A 20,149-nucleotide genomic window follows, 5' to 3' on the forward strand; every position below is an offset into this window, starting at 1 on the left:
GAAAAATAGATATAAACCTACAAGTGTATAGAAGAGGTTAGACTTCAATACATGTTTGAAGGACAGACTGATGGAGCCAGCAAACTGACTCTGCAGAGGGAGGAAGTTACAACCTCAAGTGCCTGCATAGAGAATTGAATGAGATGTGAGCTCATGGACCCTGCACGAGTGGAATGACAGAGGCTCCACCTGGAGGGCTGGGGGTGATACAGGGATAAAAATAAGGGGCCCTATGGGTAAGTGCTTACTGAATGTTGGGCAGCCACATGTCCTCTACTCTCTACCCCCAACCACAACCAAGAAAAGAGACTGGATCAATGATTATGTTTATGTTATATGAATTACATTTAAAAAGAAAGGGAAGAAAGGGAAGAAAGAAAAGAAAGGAAAGACAGGAAAGAAAGAAGAAAGGAAGAAAGGAAGAAAGAAAGATGGAGGGATGGAAGGTAGGCAGGAAGGCAGAAAAGCAGAAAGGAAGGAAGGAAAGAAGGAAAGAAGGATGAAGGGAGGAAGAAAGAAAGAAAAAAAGAAAGAAATGATGACAGCATTAGAGGTAGTTATGTGTGGAAAAAAAAGATCCACTGCTTTTTAAATAAGGTTTTTGATCTGTTTGATCTTTTAACTATCGCCATTATTTTGATAGCATTCAAAATTTCTTTTTAAATAACTTTAAAAATGAACTGTTATCTATTTTCTTAGATCTCCTGTGAATACTACCAGTCAATGCTACCTTACTTGGTCTCAACTGTGTATATTTAAAAATAATTCAAGGAGCAGAAAGATGGCGGTGGAGTAAGGAACTCCTAGAGTCAGCTCCTGCTACAAGGCAGTTAGTAAACACCCAGAGCTCCCCGGAGCTAGCTGAAGGACCTCTTTGGGGGCTCCAGGAGGCTAAAAGAGCATCCTGCAACATGCTTGAAGGAGTGGAAGGAGGAGACTGCTCATCTGCAGAGAAGACTCGTACGTAGAGCACTCCATGTCATGGAGGCCGGTGCCCATCCTCCACTGGAGGCACAAGCTGCCTCAGGAAATGTTCTACGGCTGGAACTGAAAGCTTCACTTTCTGAAAACAGGGGAGGAAGAGATGGTTGGGCACCAATTTCAGCTACTGATGAGTAAATTCAGCAGGCTAAAGTATAATCCTGAGAACAACTAAAGTTTGAGACTGTCCAGGTCAGAAAGAGGCCGAGAGCCTCTATCTTATCCCCGTGCCTGGCATGAGGGGAAGCGGGGCGGATTGAAAACCATGGTGCTGTTACGGACCAGCTTCTTTCCATCCAGGTCAGACTGAAGCTCTAATCTAGGCCTGAGTGCCACCTCCAGCAGGGAGAAAGTGGCAGGAACATGCACCAGCCTCTCTGGGAAATTACCGGCCAAGCCATGGAAGCCAGTTATTATCCTACTCTGGTAGCACGAGCTGTCCCAGGAGTTATTCTGTGGCTGGAATAAGAAGCTCCATTTCCCAAAAACAGGGGAGAAGGAGACACTTGGCTGCTGATTTCAGCTACTGATTCTGATTGGTAGACTCGGCTGGCTAAGGTATAATCCTGGGACAGCTGGGGTGTGAATCAGCACAAGTCGGAAAGGAGCTGGTGGCCACCATTTTGACTCTGCCCCCAGCCTGAGGGGAAGCCGGGCTGACTGAAAATCACAGTGATGGTAGGAACTGGTTTCTTTAATGCAGATCCACCTGCAGCCCCTGCACCAGCCTAGCCAGGTAACTGCAGGTAACTTTGGTTGGCACAGACTGAAAATCAGAAGTCTACTGGGGCAACTGTGGTCATCTTGGACCTGCTCTGCATAGACTGCTGCCCACACCTGCAGCTCCATCCCCGCCCCCAAGCAGGGGAAAAAGGGGTGTGAAGCTTCATTAGTCTCTCTGGGGAACTACAGTATAGGTCTGCATGACTTGGATTATTCCACACAGCTGTGACTCTGTCCCTGCACCTGGCAAAGGAAAAAGTTCAAAGAAACTTCATTGTTCCTTGGCACGATGAGGGCAGCTTGAGCATCCACAGCTTACAGCACCAACTACATGCTTGGCTTCTACTGCACAACCAGCAAAGGAGAAAGGGCAGGAAGACCTAAACAAAAGAGAAAAACTGCACCCAGAATAAATACTCTAGTAAGCCTGATGCCAAGACTCCCAACAAAAAATTACAATCCACACCAAGAAACAGGAAGCTATGGCTCAGTTAAAGGAACAAGATAAGCCTCCAGATCATATAAAGGAGTTGAGACAACTAATCATAGATGTTCAAACAAATCTCCTTAATAAATTCAATGAGATGGCTAAAGAGATTAAGGATATTAAAAAGACACTGTATGAGTACAAAGAAGAATTTGAAGTGTACATAGAAAAAGAGATCTTATGGGAATGAAAGGTGCAATCAATGAAATTTTTAAAACATTGGAATCACATAATAGCAGGTTTGAGGAGGCAGAAGAACGGGTTGGTGAGCTTGAAGAAATAGCCTCTGAAAGTGAACATACAAAAGAACAGATGAAGAAAAGAATGGAAAAAATTGAACAAGATCTCAGGGAAATAAATGACAGCAAAAGGCATGCAAGCATACATGTCATGGGTGTCCCAGAAAGAGAAGAGAAGGGAAAAGGGGCAGAAAGAATATTTGAAGAAATAATGGTAGAATATTTCCCAACCCTATTGAAGGACATAGATATCCATGTCCAAGAAGCATAACATACTCCCATCCAAAAAAATCCAAATAGACCAACTCCAAGAAATATACTCTTCAGAATGTCAAATGCCAAAGACAAAGAGAGAATTCTGAGAACAGCAATGCATAACATATAAGGGATATCCAATAAGATTAAATGCTGATTTCTCACTAGAAACCATGGAGGCAAGAAGACAATGATATATTTAAGATAATACAAGAGAAAAACTTCCAGCCAAGAATCTTATATCCAGCAAGACAGACTGACTTTCAGAAATGAAGGCAAGTTTAGAATATTCACAGATAAACAGAAACTGAGTGAATTTCTAAGCAAGAGAACAGATTTTCAGGAAATAATAAAGGGCGTGCTATAGCCTAAAAAGAAAAGACAGGAGAGAAAGGGCTGGAAGAGAGTCTAGAAATGAAGATTATATCAATAAAAGTAACTAAAAGTGTCAAAAGGGTGGTGAAAATAAAATATAACAGATAAAACTCAAATAGTCAGGAATAAACTTAACCAATGATGTAAAGCACTTGTATTCAGAAAACTGCAACTCAGTATTTATTTATTTATTTTTTTTTTATTTTTATTTTTTTAGATTCATTTATTTATTTAATTTCCCCCCCTCCCCTGGTTGTCTGTTCTTGGTGTCTATTTGCTGCGTCTTGTTTCTTTGTCCGCTTCTGTTGTCGTCAGCGGCACAGGAATGTGGGCGGCGCCATTCCTCGGCAGGCTGCTCTTTCATTTCACGCTGGGCGGCTTTTCCTCACGGGCGCACTCCTTGCGCGTGGGGCTCCCCCACGCGGGGGACACCCTTGCGTGGCACTGCACTCCTTGCGTGCATCAGCACTGCACATGGCCAGTTCCACACGGGTCAAGGAGGCCCGGGGTTTGAACCGCGGACCTCCCATATGGTAGACGGACGCCCTAACCACTGGGCCAAAGTCCGTTTCCCTAACTCAGTATTTAAAGAAATTTTAAAAAGGCCTAAATAACTAGAAGAACATTCCATGCACATGAATTGGAAGACTAAATATCATTAAGATGTCATTCTACTCAAATTGATATACAGATTCAATGCAATCCTGATACAAATTTCACCACATTAATAAAAAAAATTTGAAACATAACTATCAAATTTATTTAGAAGGGTAAGGGGTCTTGAATAGCCAGAAACAGCAGAAAAAGGAAAAGTGAACCCTCATCACCAGACTTTAAATCACATTACCTAGCTACAGTGGTAAAAACAGCATGTTACTGGCATAAAGACAGACACAGAGACCAATGGAACCAAATTTATAGTTCAGAAACAGACCCTCACATACATGGTCAAGTGATTATTGACTAGCCTGTTAAACCCACACAGCTCGGGCAGAATAATCCATTCAACAAATGGTGCTGAAAGAATTGGATGTCCATTGCTGAAAGAAGGGAAGAGGAACCCTATCTCACACCTTATTCAAAAATCAACTCAAAATGGATCAAAAACCTAAAAATAAAAACAAGAACCATAAAACTTATAGAAGAAATTATTGGAAAATATCTTCAAGACCTGGTGGTAGGTGGTGGTTCTTAAAGGGAGTAAGAGGAAGACTGAGATGGACTACTGATGTTTAATGTATGTAGAAGTTTTAATTAGCCTTAATGTAAAAGTGTGGAAATGTATAGTGAGTAACAGCTAGTTTATAAATGGGAATGTGACTGAAAATGGTAGTTTAGGTATGTAAATGCTGACAGAATGCTATAGAATAATCTAGGAACTCAATAGCACAGTAAAGCAAGAGGTGGATGAGAATTGTGGTTGATGGTACAGATGCAAGAGTGACCTTAGTGAACTAGAGCAAATGTACATCACTACTGCAAGGTGTTGGGAATGTGGAGAAGCATGGGAGAAATACAGCTAGAGTTACCTATGGACGGTGGTTAGTAGAAATAATATAATATTCTTGCATCTATGCGAAAGATGTACTGTATTGATAATGAGGCAGTATGGAAAATGTGAGCCAAATGTACACTATGGACATGGTAACAATCAGATGATATTATCTTATCTGTAGAAATGTTCCATCACAGTGTGGTGGTTGATAGTGGGGTATTGTTTGGGAATTCTGCACATGTGCATAATAAGTTTCCAACTTTTGTCATAAAAAATAAATTTAAAAAATAATAATTGGGTGGTTTGGGTGAAAAACACACCAAATATAAGATAAGGACTATGATTAGTAGCAAGAGTTTGAAAATATTCTTTCATAATTTGTAACAAACATCTCACGACAGTTCAAGGTGTTAGTGGAGGGTTAATGTATGGGACCCCTGTATGATGTTATGCATGTTTGCTTTTTAAGTTCACAACTTTTAGTATACACTTAATTGTTTATGTATGTTCATGTATAAATGATATAAAGATAATAATAATAGGGTTAGTTGGGGGGAAAATACTTTGGTTAGTAGTAGTATTTTGACAGTGCTTGTATTAGTCAGCCAAAGGGGTGCTAATGCAAAATACCAGAAATTGGTTGGTTTTTATAAAGGGTATTTATTTATTTAGGTAGGAGCTTACAGATACGAGGCCATAAAGCATAAGTTACTTCCCTCACCAACGTCTATTTGGAGCAAGATGTCTGCCGATGTCTGTGAAGGTTCAGGCTCCCTGGGTTCCTACATTCCTGGGGCTTGCTGTTCTCTGATTTCAAGGTTCCTTCCTTCCTGGTGCTGGCTTCACTTTCCTCTGGGTGCTGACTTCCCAGGTCTTCAGCACCAAACTCTAACATCAGAAATCCCCATCTCTGTCCTTTGCCATGCCTTTTATTTGTTAAGTCCCCACCCACCAAGGGGTGGGGACACAACGCCCTAATCATAACTCAATCGTGCCCAGGTACAGATCAGATTACAAGCATAATCCAATATTTCTTTTTAGAATTCATCAATTATATCAAACTGCTACACTCCACCCTCTGAATTCCAAAAGTCTTCACAACATTAAAAAAAGCCTTATATCAGTTATAATGAAAGTACTAAATCATATCATAATCAATTTAAAGAAATACAGTTTTTCTTAGGGTAAAGCCCCATCTGCTATAGATCTCTGAAACTTACAAAACAATTTATCTGCTTCCAATATACAAATAGATTAAAAAAATACAGGGAAGTGGATTTGGCCCAACGGATAGGGCATCTGCCTATGACATAGGAGGTCCAAGGTTCAAACCCAGGGCCTCCTGACCAGTGTGATGAGCTGGCCTACGCACAGTGCCGATGCGCGCAAGAGTGCTGTGCCACACAGGGGTGTCCCCCGCATAGGGGAGCCCCACGCACAAGGAGTGTGACCCGTAAGGAGCGTCACCCAGCACAAAAAAGTGCAGCCTGCCCAGGAATGGCGCCGCACGCACAGAGAGCTGACGCAGCATGATGACGCAATAAAACGAGACACAAATTCCAGGTGCCACTGACAAGAATACAAGTGGACCCAGAAGAATACACAGTGAATGGACACAGAAAGCGGACAACTGGGGTTGGGGAGGCAGAGAAGGGGAGATAAATAAATAAAAAATAAATCTTAAAAAAAAAAGAATAAACATTTTCATTACAATAAGGAAAAATTGGGAAGGAAACATGAGTTACAGTTTCCTGCAGTTCAGTAGACCTGCGGGACATCCTTTATTCTATTTCAAAGTCTGAGAGTCATTCTTAAGATGATGGTTTCTTCTCCTTGGGGCCTTATGGGAGCCCACCCTTTCCACATGCTTGACAATGGCCAGTTTCTTGGTTCCATCTTCATCAAGCATCTGGGTGTTGACAAAGCTCCAGACCCTCCCTCCAAGAGTGTTGGGGTGATTGCCACACCTTACCCAATCTTTGGGTTAGAGTCTAAACCCCCCTAGCACAGTGATGTGAAGACAATACTCCCCCTAACCTTTGGCATACAGGCTCAACCCTCTCAGAGCAACAAGTTGACCACCTGGCCTTCACTAACCTTTGGAGAACAGCCCACCCCTCTCAGACCTGAGGGGCGTTGACCTTAACTGCCCTAATCCTTGGGGAATGTGAGCCACCCTCTCTGTACCCTGGGGTGACAAAACTCTCCCAGAACATTGGGTGGGAACATCCACCCTCTTCAACTACTGGGGCAAAGTCACCCTCTCTGTACACATGGGTGGGATTCCTCTCTTGGCCCACGGTGATGTCTTAATTCCAGATCTCAGCTTCCATGGTTTTCCTCTTAAATCTGTTTCTCCTTCAATCTCTCCTTTCCATGTCCTTTTTATTCCAGGCTTACAGTGGTTTTCTTCATACAGCTCTCTCAAAAAGTCTGTTGGTTTAGCAGGCAGGAAGCAGGGGTCCAAGCCATTAGACAGTAAGACTTTCCACAAGTCTTTCCTAGACAACTGCATCTTCAATCTTGATTTACCAGTTCCAAGTTTAGTTAATTCCTCAAATGGGGCACTTTCATCTGGGAACTTGATTTCCAGAGGCTTGGAACTTTCAGCATCAGTGAATTCGGTATTCGGAGTGGGGTAAGATTAGACCACATGACAGTGGGATGAGGGGACTGGTGCCTGGCTGCTCTCTCTTTCTCTGTCTCCCTTGGATGCCAGCTCACCTCCTCTCTCCCCACTCCCAGTCCCAACCTTCTCCTCCCTATCTCTTTCTCTGTGCCTTTTGTCTCTGGCTTCAGCTCTACTCTCTGTGTGGTCTGACCATCTCAGCTTACTCCTAGGTTCTGCTCCCTCATCACTTCAGATGGCAGGCCGTGTTCATTTGACATTGTATTAGTCAGGGTTCTCTAGGGAAACAGAATCAGCAAGGGATATCTGTCGATAGTAAGAGATTTATCAGAGTCTTTCATGCAGTCATAGGGATGCACAAATGCAAGTTCTGCAGGCAGGCTGCAACCAGGAGCTCCGATGAAAGTCCAGAGAAGGTTCTTGATGAGTTCTGGGAGATGCTGGCTGTCCAAAGATGAGCTGGGAAATTCTCTCTCAATGCTGGAATCACTTCATCACTTCCCCTTTTAAGGGATTCAACTGATTGAGTTAAGCATCACTCACTGCTAATGGCAATCTCCCTGACTGATGTAATTATAACCAGCTATTTATGATTTACCACTGCAGTAAAGTCAATGGTGACTAAAGTCCATAAGTGCCCTTTCATTACAGTTGGCCTAGTGCTTACTTGACCAAACAAATGGGCACACTTACCTGGCCAAGTTGACACAATAGCCTAACCATCACAGTGCTCTTTAATCATTAATTAAAAAGGTTTAACAACAATGCAAGTTATTGGTGGTAGGGTGAGTTTTGAGAGTACTGTATGATGTTATATATGTTTGTTTTGTAAGTTCACAACTATTACTATACAGTTATGCTTATGTATGAGGGATATTCTTCAATAAATGAATTAAAAAAAAAAAATTCAGGGAGCAGATGTGGCTCAAGTAGTTGAGCTCCTGCATCCCATATGGGAGGGCCTGGGTTTGGTTCCCAGAGCTTCCTGAAGAAAAACAAAATTAAATAAGCAAAACATGAGAGAAAACCAATTCAGGGAAGCCAATGTGACTCAGTAGCTGAGGCAGGCTTTCCAAATATAAGGGCCTGGATTCAATTCTCAGCCCCCAGTACCTAAAAATAAAAATAAAAATAAAAATAAATTCAGCCCAACATCCTGGACTTCCTTCCCCTTCACAATCACCCTTAAACAAACTGTTGAAATGCCACTATATACTCCACTTCCTATATTTCTCAAAGACAGAATGTTAAGACCTTGAGGTAGGAGGGTGGGAAACTACAAGTAAGGTCCCTGCATAGAGCCAGGACTCACAAAGAGCTAAAAACTTCAGTAAAAGAATGACTTAAAAATAATCTTTGCTCACCAGCCTGGGAAGACGGTATTAGAAACTTCTATCTGCTGAACTCAGAGTAGTAGGGAGAAATCTCCTTCCCTTGCACCCAGAAATGAAGGTATTTTGCTGGAAAGCTGCAGTTATGTCATGATTACATTGCCAGGAATTGGAGGCATATCTAAATTGTCATCTAAGCATCACAACAATTAAATAGGGTTGTTATTATTAACCACATTTTATAACTAAGGAACCCAAGAATCAGAGAGAGTGAATAATTTTCCTAAAGTTAAAGGGATTTGTGACAGAATTGGGATTGAAACCCATATCTTGTAACTTCAACTCTACAGAATTATTCATTGACATTAGCATGTAGTTAATTTGGAACTCTTTTAGAAATTAATCATCATTAAATGATTTACATTTTTCCTTTGTTTCCAAACATTGTGAATCATGACCTCTTGGAAATAGTTTCCATTATGAGGCCACCATGAAGTTTCCAACCAAGAGTGAAGATGAGAGAACCAAGAAAACATGCATTTTGTGAGCCTGTTAACAAGGGAAGTCTTTTACACAAGGAGGAACTTGCTGAGAAGAGGAGATTCATATAAGTTAAGTACAAACCAAATCAATCCACTGTACTGTCCCCTAAGACTGTGTGAACTGAAGGGGGTTGATTAGCCATGGAAGGACAGAGAGAACCACGGGGAAGCTGCAGCCCATGAGATGTACAGCTCATGAGAGAAGGAGACTTGCAAAAGCAGAACTTTTTTTCCTTTATTTTCTTTTAAATGTTACATTAAAAAAAAATGAGGTCCGAGCCCACCTTGTGGGAATATCCCCAGTGACCCTCAGGATTTACCACATCACAACTGTCTGAACCACAGTGCACTGGCTAGAACTTTGCATCTGAAACCACCACAGTGCCTTCATTAGATTTCTCATTTTCATACCATAGATGGAAATGCACGCCATTTTAATATATTAGATATTTTTAAATGCCTAGTATGTACCAACAAGGTTATAAAAAGTTGAGATAGTAAAATGAAAATGAGTGTGGCCTGAAACTCATGGTTTGGGATAAGCAGGTGTGGCAGTTTGATAATATTTATGAATCCTCAAAAAGAAAGATTATGTTTGTAAACTGGCCTGTTCTGCTGGGTGTGATACTTTTTGTTTGTATTAAATCCAAAGGTTTTAAGTTTACTTAATCAAATCAATTTAGGGCCTTTGATTTGACCACATCAGTAGGGCATGATTCAGGATTGAGTTCCCATCCCCTTGGTGGACTGATATAAATGGACACTCACTCAAGAAGATAAACAGGAAGAGAAGGAATGTTTCATAGACATGGCAGAGTAGAGAACTTTGATACTGCGGTCCGGGAAGAGAGATGAGCTATTTACCTGATAGTGTGCAGCTGAGCATGGAAAGAAACAAGCCCTATGTCACCCTGTAGCTGAGAGAGAGGAAGGCTGAACCCTTGCCAAGACTGCCCACCATCCTGCTTCAACACATGGCAACTAACTCTGGTAAGAAAGCAACCTTGAGTTGGACTCTTTAGGGCCTTGTAACTGCAAGCTTTTTACCCAAATCAACACCCTTTATAAAAGCCAACATATTTCTGGTACTTTGCATCAGCATCCCTTTGGCTGACTTATATAGCAGGTAAGAAAAAATGACAACTCATGAAAGAACACATCTAGATCAAAGATTGTCACAAGATGTGGGGACTTAGGGGCAAGCGGGAAGTTCTCAGGGAGGCAAGTGCAGGAAGTGCATGGATTATTTAAGGGTTGTTACTGCATAAAATAAGAAGGTGGGGAGCAGCTGGATATAAGGGAAGATCCAGAACCTAATGGGGTTTTTATGGAATACTGAGGAGTTTCAAAAAAAGGGCAGATGATAGGGAACCATTTTGACCCAATGAATAAATTCTGAGTGTTTCCAGTTCCTTTGGCTAGCTAGGTAGAGGGTAGAAGGTAGAGAATGTTCACGAAGGAGGGAACTAGAAACAAAGCACCCCATAGGAAATGTGTTCAAATACTCTAAAGGACTGAGGATGTAGCCTGAACTAAGACAGAGGCTGTGAAGGCACAGAGTCAAAAATGAAAAACAAGAGATATTTAAGAGGCAGAATAAAAAAAAATATGTTGTAATCACTGATGGCCACTAGCAGTGACATATTCTTGTGAATTCAGTGCCTGCTGGGTGACCTTTTCCACAGAAAGAGCAGCAATACTGCCTGCTGTTCTATGGCTGTTTCTATTTGAGAAATTGAACATGAGAGTTTTAAATGCAGACTATGAGCAGCTATGAGTGATCAACCAAGGGGACTGTCCCCAAGATGTTGAGGCATCTGTCATTGCTTCTCTGGTTTTAGCACACAGGAGACCATTAACTCCTGGGCAAGGTACTTAAAGTTCTCATGAGCTGTTGTCCTGGGTGGTGAAGCTGGATGTAACAGGGTGCAATGATTAAGAGCTTGAACTTGGTGTCAGCTGGGCCTGGGTTTGAATCCCAGATATCCCTGAAAAGTTTGCTTCATCTCTCATTTTTTAGCTTAATTTCACTGTTTATAAAATGGAGATTAGAGTACCTTCAGTTAGTTAGGGTTGTTATTTGGATTAAATAAAAAGTAGAAGATCTCAACAGACCAATAACAAGTAAAGAGATTGAAACAGTAACCAAAAACTTCCCAACAAAGAAGAAATGCCCAGGATCTAAGGGCTTCACTAATGGATTTTACCAAACATTCAAAGAAGAATTAACACCAACCCTGCTCAAACTCTTTCAAAAAACAGACAAGAAGGGAATATTCCCAACTCATTCTATGATCCAGGATCACCTTAATACCAAAACCAGATAAAGATGCCACAAGAAAAGAAAACAGACCGAAATCCCTCATGAATATAGATGTAAAAATCCTCAAAACTGGTAGCAAATTGAATCCAATAGCACATTAGAAAAATTACACACCATGATCCAAGTAGGATTTATCCCAGGTATACAACAGTGGTCCAGCATAAGAAAATCAACTAATGTAATATATTACATTAATGGAGGAAAGGAAAAAAAACACACACCTAATCATCTCCATACAGAAAAGACATGACAAAATTTACTACCCCTTCCTGGTAAAAACACTCAGGAAATTACGAGTAGAAGGAAACATCCTTAACATGATAAAGGGCATATGTAACAAACCCACTGTTATACCATACTCAATGGTAAAAGACTGAAAGCTTTCTTCCTAAGCTCAGGAACAAGACAAGGATGCCCATTGTCATCACTGTTATTTCACTATACTGGAAGTCCTAGCCAGAGGAATTAAGCAAGAAAAAAGATATAAAAAGAATCCAAATAATAAAGAAAGAAATAAAACTCCTTATTCGCAGATTACATGATCCTATACATAAAGAAGAGTAAAAAAAAAAAAATCACAACAAATCTCCTGGAGTTAATAAATGAATTCAGTGAAGTGGTGGGATACAACAGCGAAATGTGAAAATCAGTGGTGTGTTTATAACTTGGTAATGAATAATCCAAAGAGGAATTTTTTAAAAATTCCATTTACAATAGCAACCAAAAGAATCACCTATCTAGGAATAAGTTTAACCAAGAATATAAAGGACTTGTATAGGTAAAACTATGAAACATTACTGAAAGAAATTAAAGAAGACCTAACTAAATGGAAGGACATTCCATGTTCATGGGTTAGAAAACTAAATATTGCTAAGATGTCATTCAACCAAAATGATAAACAGATTCATTGTAAACCCAGTAAAAATTCTAATAGACTGCAGAAATGAAGAAGCTAATCATCAAATTCATATGGAACAGTAAGCAGCTTCAAATAGCCAACACCATCTTGAAAAAGAATAACAAAGTTGGAAAACTCACAGTTTCTGATTTTTAAATTTATTACAAAATTCTATTATGTACTGTAATAACATACTGGTACAAGAAGAGGTATACAGAGCGATGGAACTGACTTAAAAGTTCAGAAATAAACCCACACATTTATGGCTAACTGATCTTCAACAAGGGTGCCAAGTTCACTCAGTGCAGTAAGACAAGTCTTTTCAATAAATGATGCTGGCAGAACTCGATAGCAATATGCAAAAGATTGAAGGTGAAACCCTACCTCATCCAATACACAAAAAGTAACTCAATGGATCAAAGACATAAATGTAAGAACCAAAAATATAAAACTCCTAGAAGAAAACACAGGGAAACATCTTCAGGATCTTGTGTTAGGGAATGGTTTCTCAGACTTTACACAAAATGCATGAGCAACAAAAGAAAAAATAGCTAAGTGAGACCTCATCAAAATCAAAATTTGGCATATCAAAGGACTTTGTCATGAAAGTAAAAATACAACTTACAGAATGGGAGAAAATATTTGGAAATCGTATATCTGATAAGGGCTTGATACCTAGAATATATAAAGAAATCCTACAACTCAAAAAAGGACAAAAAATCCACCTAAAAATTGGCAAACAGAAGATGTACAAAGATGCTCAATGTCATTAACCATCAGGTAAATGCAAATCAAAACCATAATGAAATATCATCTCACACCCACTAGAATGGCTACAATTAAAAAACAGGAAATTACAAGTTTTGAAGAGGATATGGAGAAAGAGGAACACTCATTCATTGTTGGTGGGAATATAAAACAGTACAGTCACCGTGTTAGACAGTTTGTCAGTTTCTTAGAAAGTTACGTATAGAATTACTATATGACCCAGCATATCCCACTTTCTATACCCAAAAGAATTGAAAGCAGGGACTCAAGATATTTGCACACTGATAGTCACAGTGGCATTATTCACAGCAAAAAAGTAGAAGCAAACCAAGTGTCCACCAAAAGATGAATGGATAAACAAAATGTGGTATTTACAGATATACAGATTCATTGCAATTAAATATTATGTGGACATGAAAAGGAAAGAATTCTTGATACATGGTCCAATACAGATGAACTCTGAAGACATCAAGTTGAGTGAAATAAGCCAGGCACAAAAGAACAAATACAACATGATCTCATTTATATGAAATAAACAGACTATGCAAATTCGTAAGTCAGAAACTAGAATACAGGTTACCAGGGGCCTGGTGGGAAAGGGAATGGGGAATTAACATTTAATTGGTATGGAGTTGCTGTCTGGAGTAATGGAAAAGTTTTAACAATGGATGACGGTGATAGAGGCAAAGCTTTATGAATGTAATGAACACCGCTGAACTGTATATTTACAAAGAGATAAAAAGAGAAATTTTAGGTTGTACATAAGTTACCACACACATATTTAAAAAAACATAGATCTGCACAACACAAAGAGTGACCCTAATATAAACAGTGGGCTAAAGTTAATAGTATAATTATAATAATATTGTTTCCTCAAGTGTTAACAAAAGTACCACATTAATGCAAAATGTTCCTAATAGGGAAAACTGTGTGTGAGAGAGGGGGATATATGGTAATTCTGTACTTTCTGCATGATTATTTTTCTCTCTGTAACACTACAACTGCTCTAATAAAAAAAATTAAGAAAAAAAGGAAAACAAAAATTGACACCTAAGTAGTGGAACTAGGATTCCACTGCAGGTCTAACTGATTCCAGACTCTACATTCTCCCTTTCTCCTCCTTTCACTTTTATATTTAAGATATGCATTATTTTTTTTTAAGAATTTTATTTTATTTTTCTTCCTCCCCTCCCCACCCTGCTGTTTTTGCTGTCTGTTTCCATTGCCTATGTGATCTTCTGTATCAAATTCTCTTTTTTTGTCTTCTCTTTTTGTCTTTCTCCTCTAGTATTCACTGGGATTCGATGGTGGGGACCTCTGATATGGAGAGAAGTTTCCTATCAACTGTGCCACCTCACACAGACACTGGCTCGCCATGCGGGCGCTGGTTCCCCACGCGGGCACTCATGTGGGCACTCGGCTCACCACGCGGGCACCCATATGGGCCCTCAGCTCACGGCGTGGGCACTTGGCTCACCCCATGGGCACTGGCTTGCCGCACAGGCATGCTTTCTCTCCTTTTTTCACCAGGAGTCCCCAGAGATCAAACTCCAATCCTCCCATGTGATAGGTGGAGGCCTTATCACTTGAGCAACATTCGCTTCCTAATATATGCATCATTTTCACCTTTATTACTTTTTCAGAAACTCTACAATTTTGGTTTCCATTTCTCCTTTGCCCTGAGAGTTATTTTATAGGGAGCTATAAAAATTCCATGACACTCTGAGGTTTGATTTTGTTAATGATTTTCTAGTTTTATTCTACAATCATCAGAGAATGTTCATACAATTTCCAGCTTATGGAACTTACTTCATTTTCTTTGAAAAAATCTAATATATGGTTAATTTTATGTATGTTCTATGTGCATTTGAAAAGAAACTATACTCTCCATTATCAGAGTACAAAGTTTGTGAGGTACCCAGATCTAGTAGTTTATTAGTTATATTTTATCCTGCCTTGAACTAAGAAAGGTATATTAAATTAGTATGTTCCTTGCATCTTCTGCAGTTTCTACTATAAAGGTTGCTGCTATTATTGGTATGTATGCATAACTGGTGAATCTTCCTCGTGAACTCTGACCTTTATCATTAATCAGTCTTTCTTTGCCTTGTTTTATGCTTTTCAGCCTGTATTTTACCTTGTTCGATGTAAAGACCAAAACTGTCTTTTTTTACTTTGTTAGTTTGCATTTGCCTTGCATGTTTTGCCCATTCCTTTTTGCCTTTCAAAAGCAGTTTGTACCAGGTGTGTCTCTTATATCCAGCATAGAGCTGAGTTTTGCAGAGTCCCTGTTTTTGACTGCTGCATTACAATGTGCCCAATATATGGAACTGGAAATTCATAAAATATGTTTCTTTTCTCTTTTCTTGCTTTCTTCAACCAGGGACTAGAAACACCCAGAGGCCTCTAATCTCTTTGTGCATCTCAGGTTGCCTTAATTCCCTTTGTCTGAGGTAGTTTTAAATATTTATTTTTTATTTTTATATTTTTCCCTCTTTTTTTTAAAGACATACAGATCACAGAAAATGTTACATTAAAAAATATAAGAGGTTCTGATATACCCCACTCCCCACTCAACCCCCACTCCTCCCATATCAACAACCTCTTTTCATCAGTGCACATTCATTGCATTCGAGAAATACATTTTGGAGCACTGCTATACCACATGGATTATAGTTTACATTGTAGTTCACACTCTCCTCAGTGGGTTATGGCAGGATATATAATGTCCTGCATCTGTCCCTGAATTATTCAGGAGAACTCCAAGTCCAGAAAATGCCCCCATATCACAACTCTTCTTCCCTCTCCCTGCCCTCAGCAACTCCCATGGCCACTGTCTGTATCATCAACGATACAGTATCTTCCATTGCTACAGTCACAATAATTCTATAGTAGAATACCAGTAAGTCCACTCTACTCCATATTGTATTCCTCCATCCTGAGGACGCTGGGATGGTGATGTCCACTCCATCTCTAAATTGAGAGGGGGCTTAGATTCCACATGGCTGATGGATGAGATTCTCCTGCTTGTGGCTGTAGACTCTCTCATTTCCCTGGTGTGGTGGTTGACCATCCTCACTTCTCTGTTAGCTGAGCTGGGTAAGTCCTGTGAACTGGAGAATAGATGTTGCAACTCTGCTGAGGCTCTGGGGTAGTTTTGGACCTGGGTGCACCTGACCCCTTTGGTGTAGCTAGGCTTCATTTCAGTTCTGCCTCACTGGCTCCTATACCAGCAAGACAAGCTGTCCTGCTCCCAAATGGGAGACCCTACAGATACTCCTCAATGGTAGGCATGAAAAGCACGATAAAAAGGTTTCAAAATATATTCTCCCCTATTGGCTTGGCACCTGGACTGATATTTCCATTGTTTGGAGTCAGGTTTTATGTCTCCTGAATATTCTTTAAAATATAAAAAAATAACCTGGAAGAAATTTTAAGGCATAGAAGCTCATAGCTGGAAGGAACCCTGGACATCATCTGCTCAAATCTCTCCCTAATACATTAATCACCCTAGTAAGTTTTCCTGTCTCTGTTTGCATTTTTTGGTTAACTACCACAGTCACCCAAAGCATTCTGAGCCTCAATTTGTTGTTCTTTTATCTGTAGAATGGGCCCTCAGAGGGCTGTTAAGAGGACTAAGTAGGATGACAAATTCAAATGCCTACAAGGACCAAGCAGGTAATATGCCGGTCTAGGCAGGTAATTAACTGAATCCCTTAAGAGCTAGACAGTGATGCAAGAAGTCATTCCCTTGTCAAAGGAGCCACCTCTACAGAGCTCCTGCAGATCAGAAGCCCATCTGCAGCAATGTGGACCCAGCATTGCTAGATCTTCCAATTTTTCAAGAAAAACAGAAACCTATATTTTTATGTGAAGTTTCCCAATTATTCAATATGGCAACTAACGCAAATTGTTTTAAAACACTAGATAGGGAAGCGGACTTGGCCCAGTGGTTAGGGCGTCCGTCTACCACATGGGAGGTCCACGGTTCAAACCCTGGGCCTCCTTGACCCATGTGGAGCTGGCCCACATGCAGTGCTGATGCGTGCAAGGAGTACTATGCCACGCAGGGGTGTCCCCATGTAGGGGAGCCCCACGCACAAGGAGTGAGCCCCGTAAGGAGAGCTGCCCAGTGCAAAAGAAAGTGCAGCCTGCCCAGGAATGGCACCACACACACAGAGAGCTGACACAACAAGATGACGCAACAAAAAGAAACACAGATTCCCGTGCCGCTGACAACAACAGAAGTGGACAAAGAACAAGCAGCAAATAGACACAGAAAACAGACAACTAGGGTGAGTGGTGGGGGGGGAGAAGGGGAGAGAAATAAATTAATTAATTAAAAAAAAACACAAAAAACACTAGATAGGCCATAAAAAAAAAAAACTATCTGTGGGCTGGGTATACCAGTACATTGCCACATCACAGTCTCTGGTCTAAAGTAATTTTTATAATGCTGACACAAGATAGTCACACAACAAATTATGAATTAATCAGACCTGAAACCTTAGACATCAGATTCTTACAGGAAATTAATTATTTGACTGGTGGGGAAGAGACCAGGGAAGAAGGGGCTCTGAATAACCAGGACATCAACCACAGGTCTAGGAAATTGGCATAAACTGAGGGGAAGCCATAGAGAACAGGGAGGGAGAGGACCCTGCCTGAACTCTGCCTCCTTCCCACCTCTCCAATGGCCTACCAGTCTGCTTGCTCTGGCTCTCCTGTTTTGCTCAGGTGCTTGGCCTTTCATAGACATCAACCAGTCTCTACCGAAAAAGCTGACAAAGGAGGTGTTGCAGTGGGTGAGAGTGAGGTAGTAAAGACACAGCTAGCTGGAAGCTTCCTTAGAGCCAAGAGAACAAAAAGGGACTGAGTTGGGAGCCAAGGAGACAACTCTCTCCCTGCCCCCTTTTCCTTTGGCTCATCCCCATCAGCGCTTCCCTGTAGTCAAATAGTTTCTCCTCAGGCAGGCTGCAGCTGTCCCACACATGTTATAAATAAGGGCCCGTCCAGCTGTTCCTATCTTTAGCACTTTAATGTAGACATAAAGGTCACCAAGATTCCCCATTTGTTCACTCAATCCTTTTTTCTCCTCTTCCATCCTCTACATATCACCTATTCTTCTTTTTCCAAGATGTAGGTGTTCTGGGGCAGATGAGTTAAAGTAAGACTTCCAGGGGAAAAAGGACCCCAAATATTTGCTCTTTCTTGGCTGGACTTCATACTTGCCATGGACTCAGTGCTATGAGAAATAGTGCATAGACTTTGGGAAATAGCACTTCAGGCTTGTACCAAAGCCACTCCCTTTTCTCTCTTGAGCATAAGGGAAATTTAGAGTGGAAAACAGTTTTAAGGATAATCTCTTCCAACTTCCCCATCTACACAATTAAGGGTCCTGAAGCCCAGAGAGGCTAATTTGCTACCTAACATTAATAATGAATATTATTCTAGTTTACAGTCATGGAGGCAGTTTACATGGATTTCCTCATTTAATCCTCACAAGCCAATGAAGTATATATTTTAATTATTCCCATTTCAGCAATGACAAACTGAGGTTCAGTGGTTTGAGTAAACTGCCCCACAATGTATAAACCAGTAACGGTAAAGCCAGGGAAGAAACCCAGGATCCTGACTCTAATTCCTCAATTCTTTTCTGAACCAGAGCTCGGTGTACAGAGCCTTCAAGTCACTGCTCCATGCAGATCAAGGAAAGGAAGGAGAAGGGGTGGAAAAAAGAGGGAGTAAAGGAAGAGGGAAGCCCGGCTGGAGCAGACTCATTCTCTGAGCGTGGCTCTTTTGTGTCCTTCTTTGAAAACCACTGATGTTTTCAGGATATGAGCACAGCCTGGTTAAGCCTCCCTTTGATATCCAGGCAACCGAGGAGCCACTGAGACGCGAAGGAGGGCTGTGACCCCCTTTACCTGTTCTCAGGATCAGCCAGGTCCATACTCCGAGTGATGTAACACATCTTGAGTGGGATGCTTTTCCGGTCTCTATGGAAAGAGAAAGGCTGCGGTGACAGAGGGTCTGAGGCGCTGGCCCCTAACCGAGGTGATTCAGGCGGAGGAGTTTCCCACCCAATCTCGGACACTGGAGAGCCTTTCTTCACGTAGGGTGTGGCTTCTCGCATGTATTTCACTGCAAGCAGAAAGACAACAAGAAGGGCTTTTAAGTACATCGGGGATGGATCTCTGGTAAGTCTGAATGTATATATGAAACATATTGAACCTCTTAAATTGTGATTCAGAATTGCTGTTCCTGTCAACATAGTTATCCTATTACTTAAATTTTATATCAGTATGGTTCTTAGTACATGCTATTATGATGACCTGCAGTTGAGAATGACTTTCAGCCTTTTTCAAATGTGACAACTTCTATCTTGTCTGATTTTAACTTGCATTCTGGCAAAGAGACTCAAAAACAAATGGATAGAAAGTGAGAAAGCATTATTTAGGATGACAGACACATAATAATTCCACACAGATGTAGAGAATCTGGTAGCTACATTCATACTCCATTACACCATTTTTCTGTTGAGAAGCAAGGATAGGCTTTTTCAATTGAAAAGTGCTAAGAACAAAAATCTGAAGAAATACTTATAAAAACACTTAAAAAATAATAGCAAAAGCATATTTATTAGAGCTGAACACAGAAGAGAATCTAAATGTGTATTAAAAAAAGGAAAGGTTAGATAAATTGAGAGCATCTATATCAGATATAGATGTATTAATGTGGAGACATGCAAGATCTATTGGTGAAAAGAAAACAATAGAGTAGTACATTCACTGTAATCCCTTTGTATATAAGTTCATAAACATGTGCCTGTATATGCATTAATAATTTCTGGATGGAAACACAAGAAAATATTAATAGTAGTTAGCTCTACTGAGTGAAAATGAAAGTCAAGATGGAGAAAGAGATCTTTACTGTTAATATTTATTTCCTTTTTATACCATTTGCATGTTTAATTGTGTACATCAATTACTTTTATAAATTTTTTAAAATTAATTTTTAAAATTAATAATTAATAACAGACTGAAGTCTTCCTCTTTGATATGTTTGCCATGGTCCTAAGAAGTAATTTGCCTATTCTGAATTTA

At 40.4% G+C, this 20,149-nt stretch overlaps 1 protein-coding gene across 3 annotated transcripts in view; it reads right to left on the minus strand.

The window, feature by feature from the left end:
• Window positions 1–20,149, minus strand: part of SNTB1 (syntrophin beta 1) — a 276,727-nt gene that overhangs the window by 149,411 nt on the left and 107,167 nt on the right. For 2 of the 3 annotated variants that reach the window (XM_004480747.4, XM_058275966.2), the window contains exon 3: window positions 18,971–19,187. In XM_004480747.4, the coding sequence (XP_004480804.2) occupies window positions 18,971–19,187 (217 nt within the window). The remainder of the gene's footprint in view (window positions 1–18,970; window positions 19,188–20,149) is intronic. The other variant, XM_071208013.1, reaches the window with a different exon arrangement.

The sequence above is a fragment of the Dasypus novemcinctus genome, chromosome 14 (assembly GCF_030445035.2).
Source record: "Dasypus novemcinctus isolate mDasNov1 chromosome 14, mDasNov1.1.hap2, whole genome shotgun sequence".
NCBI lineage: Eukaryota > Metazoa > Chordata > Mammalia > Cingulata > Dasypodidae > Dasypus > Dasypus novemcinctus.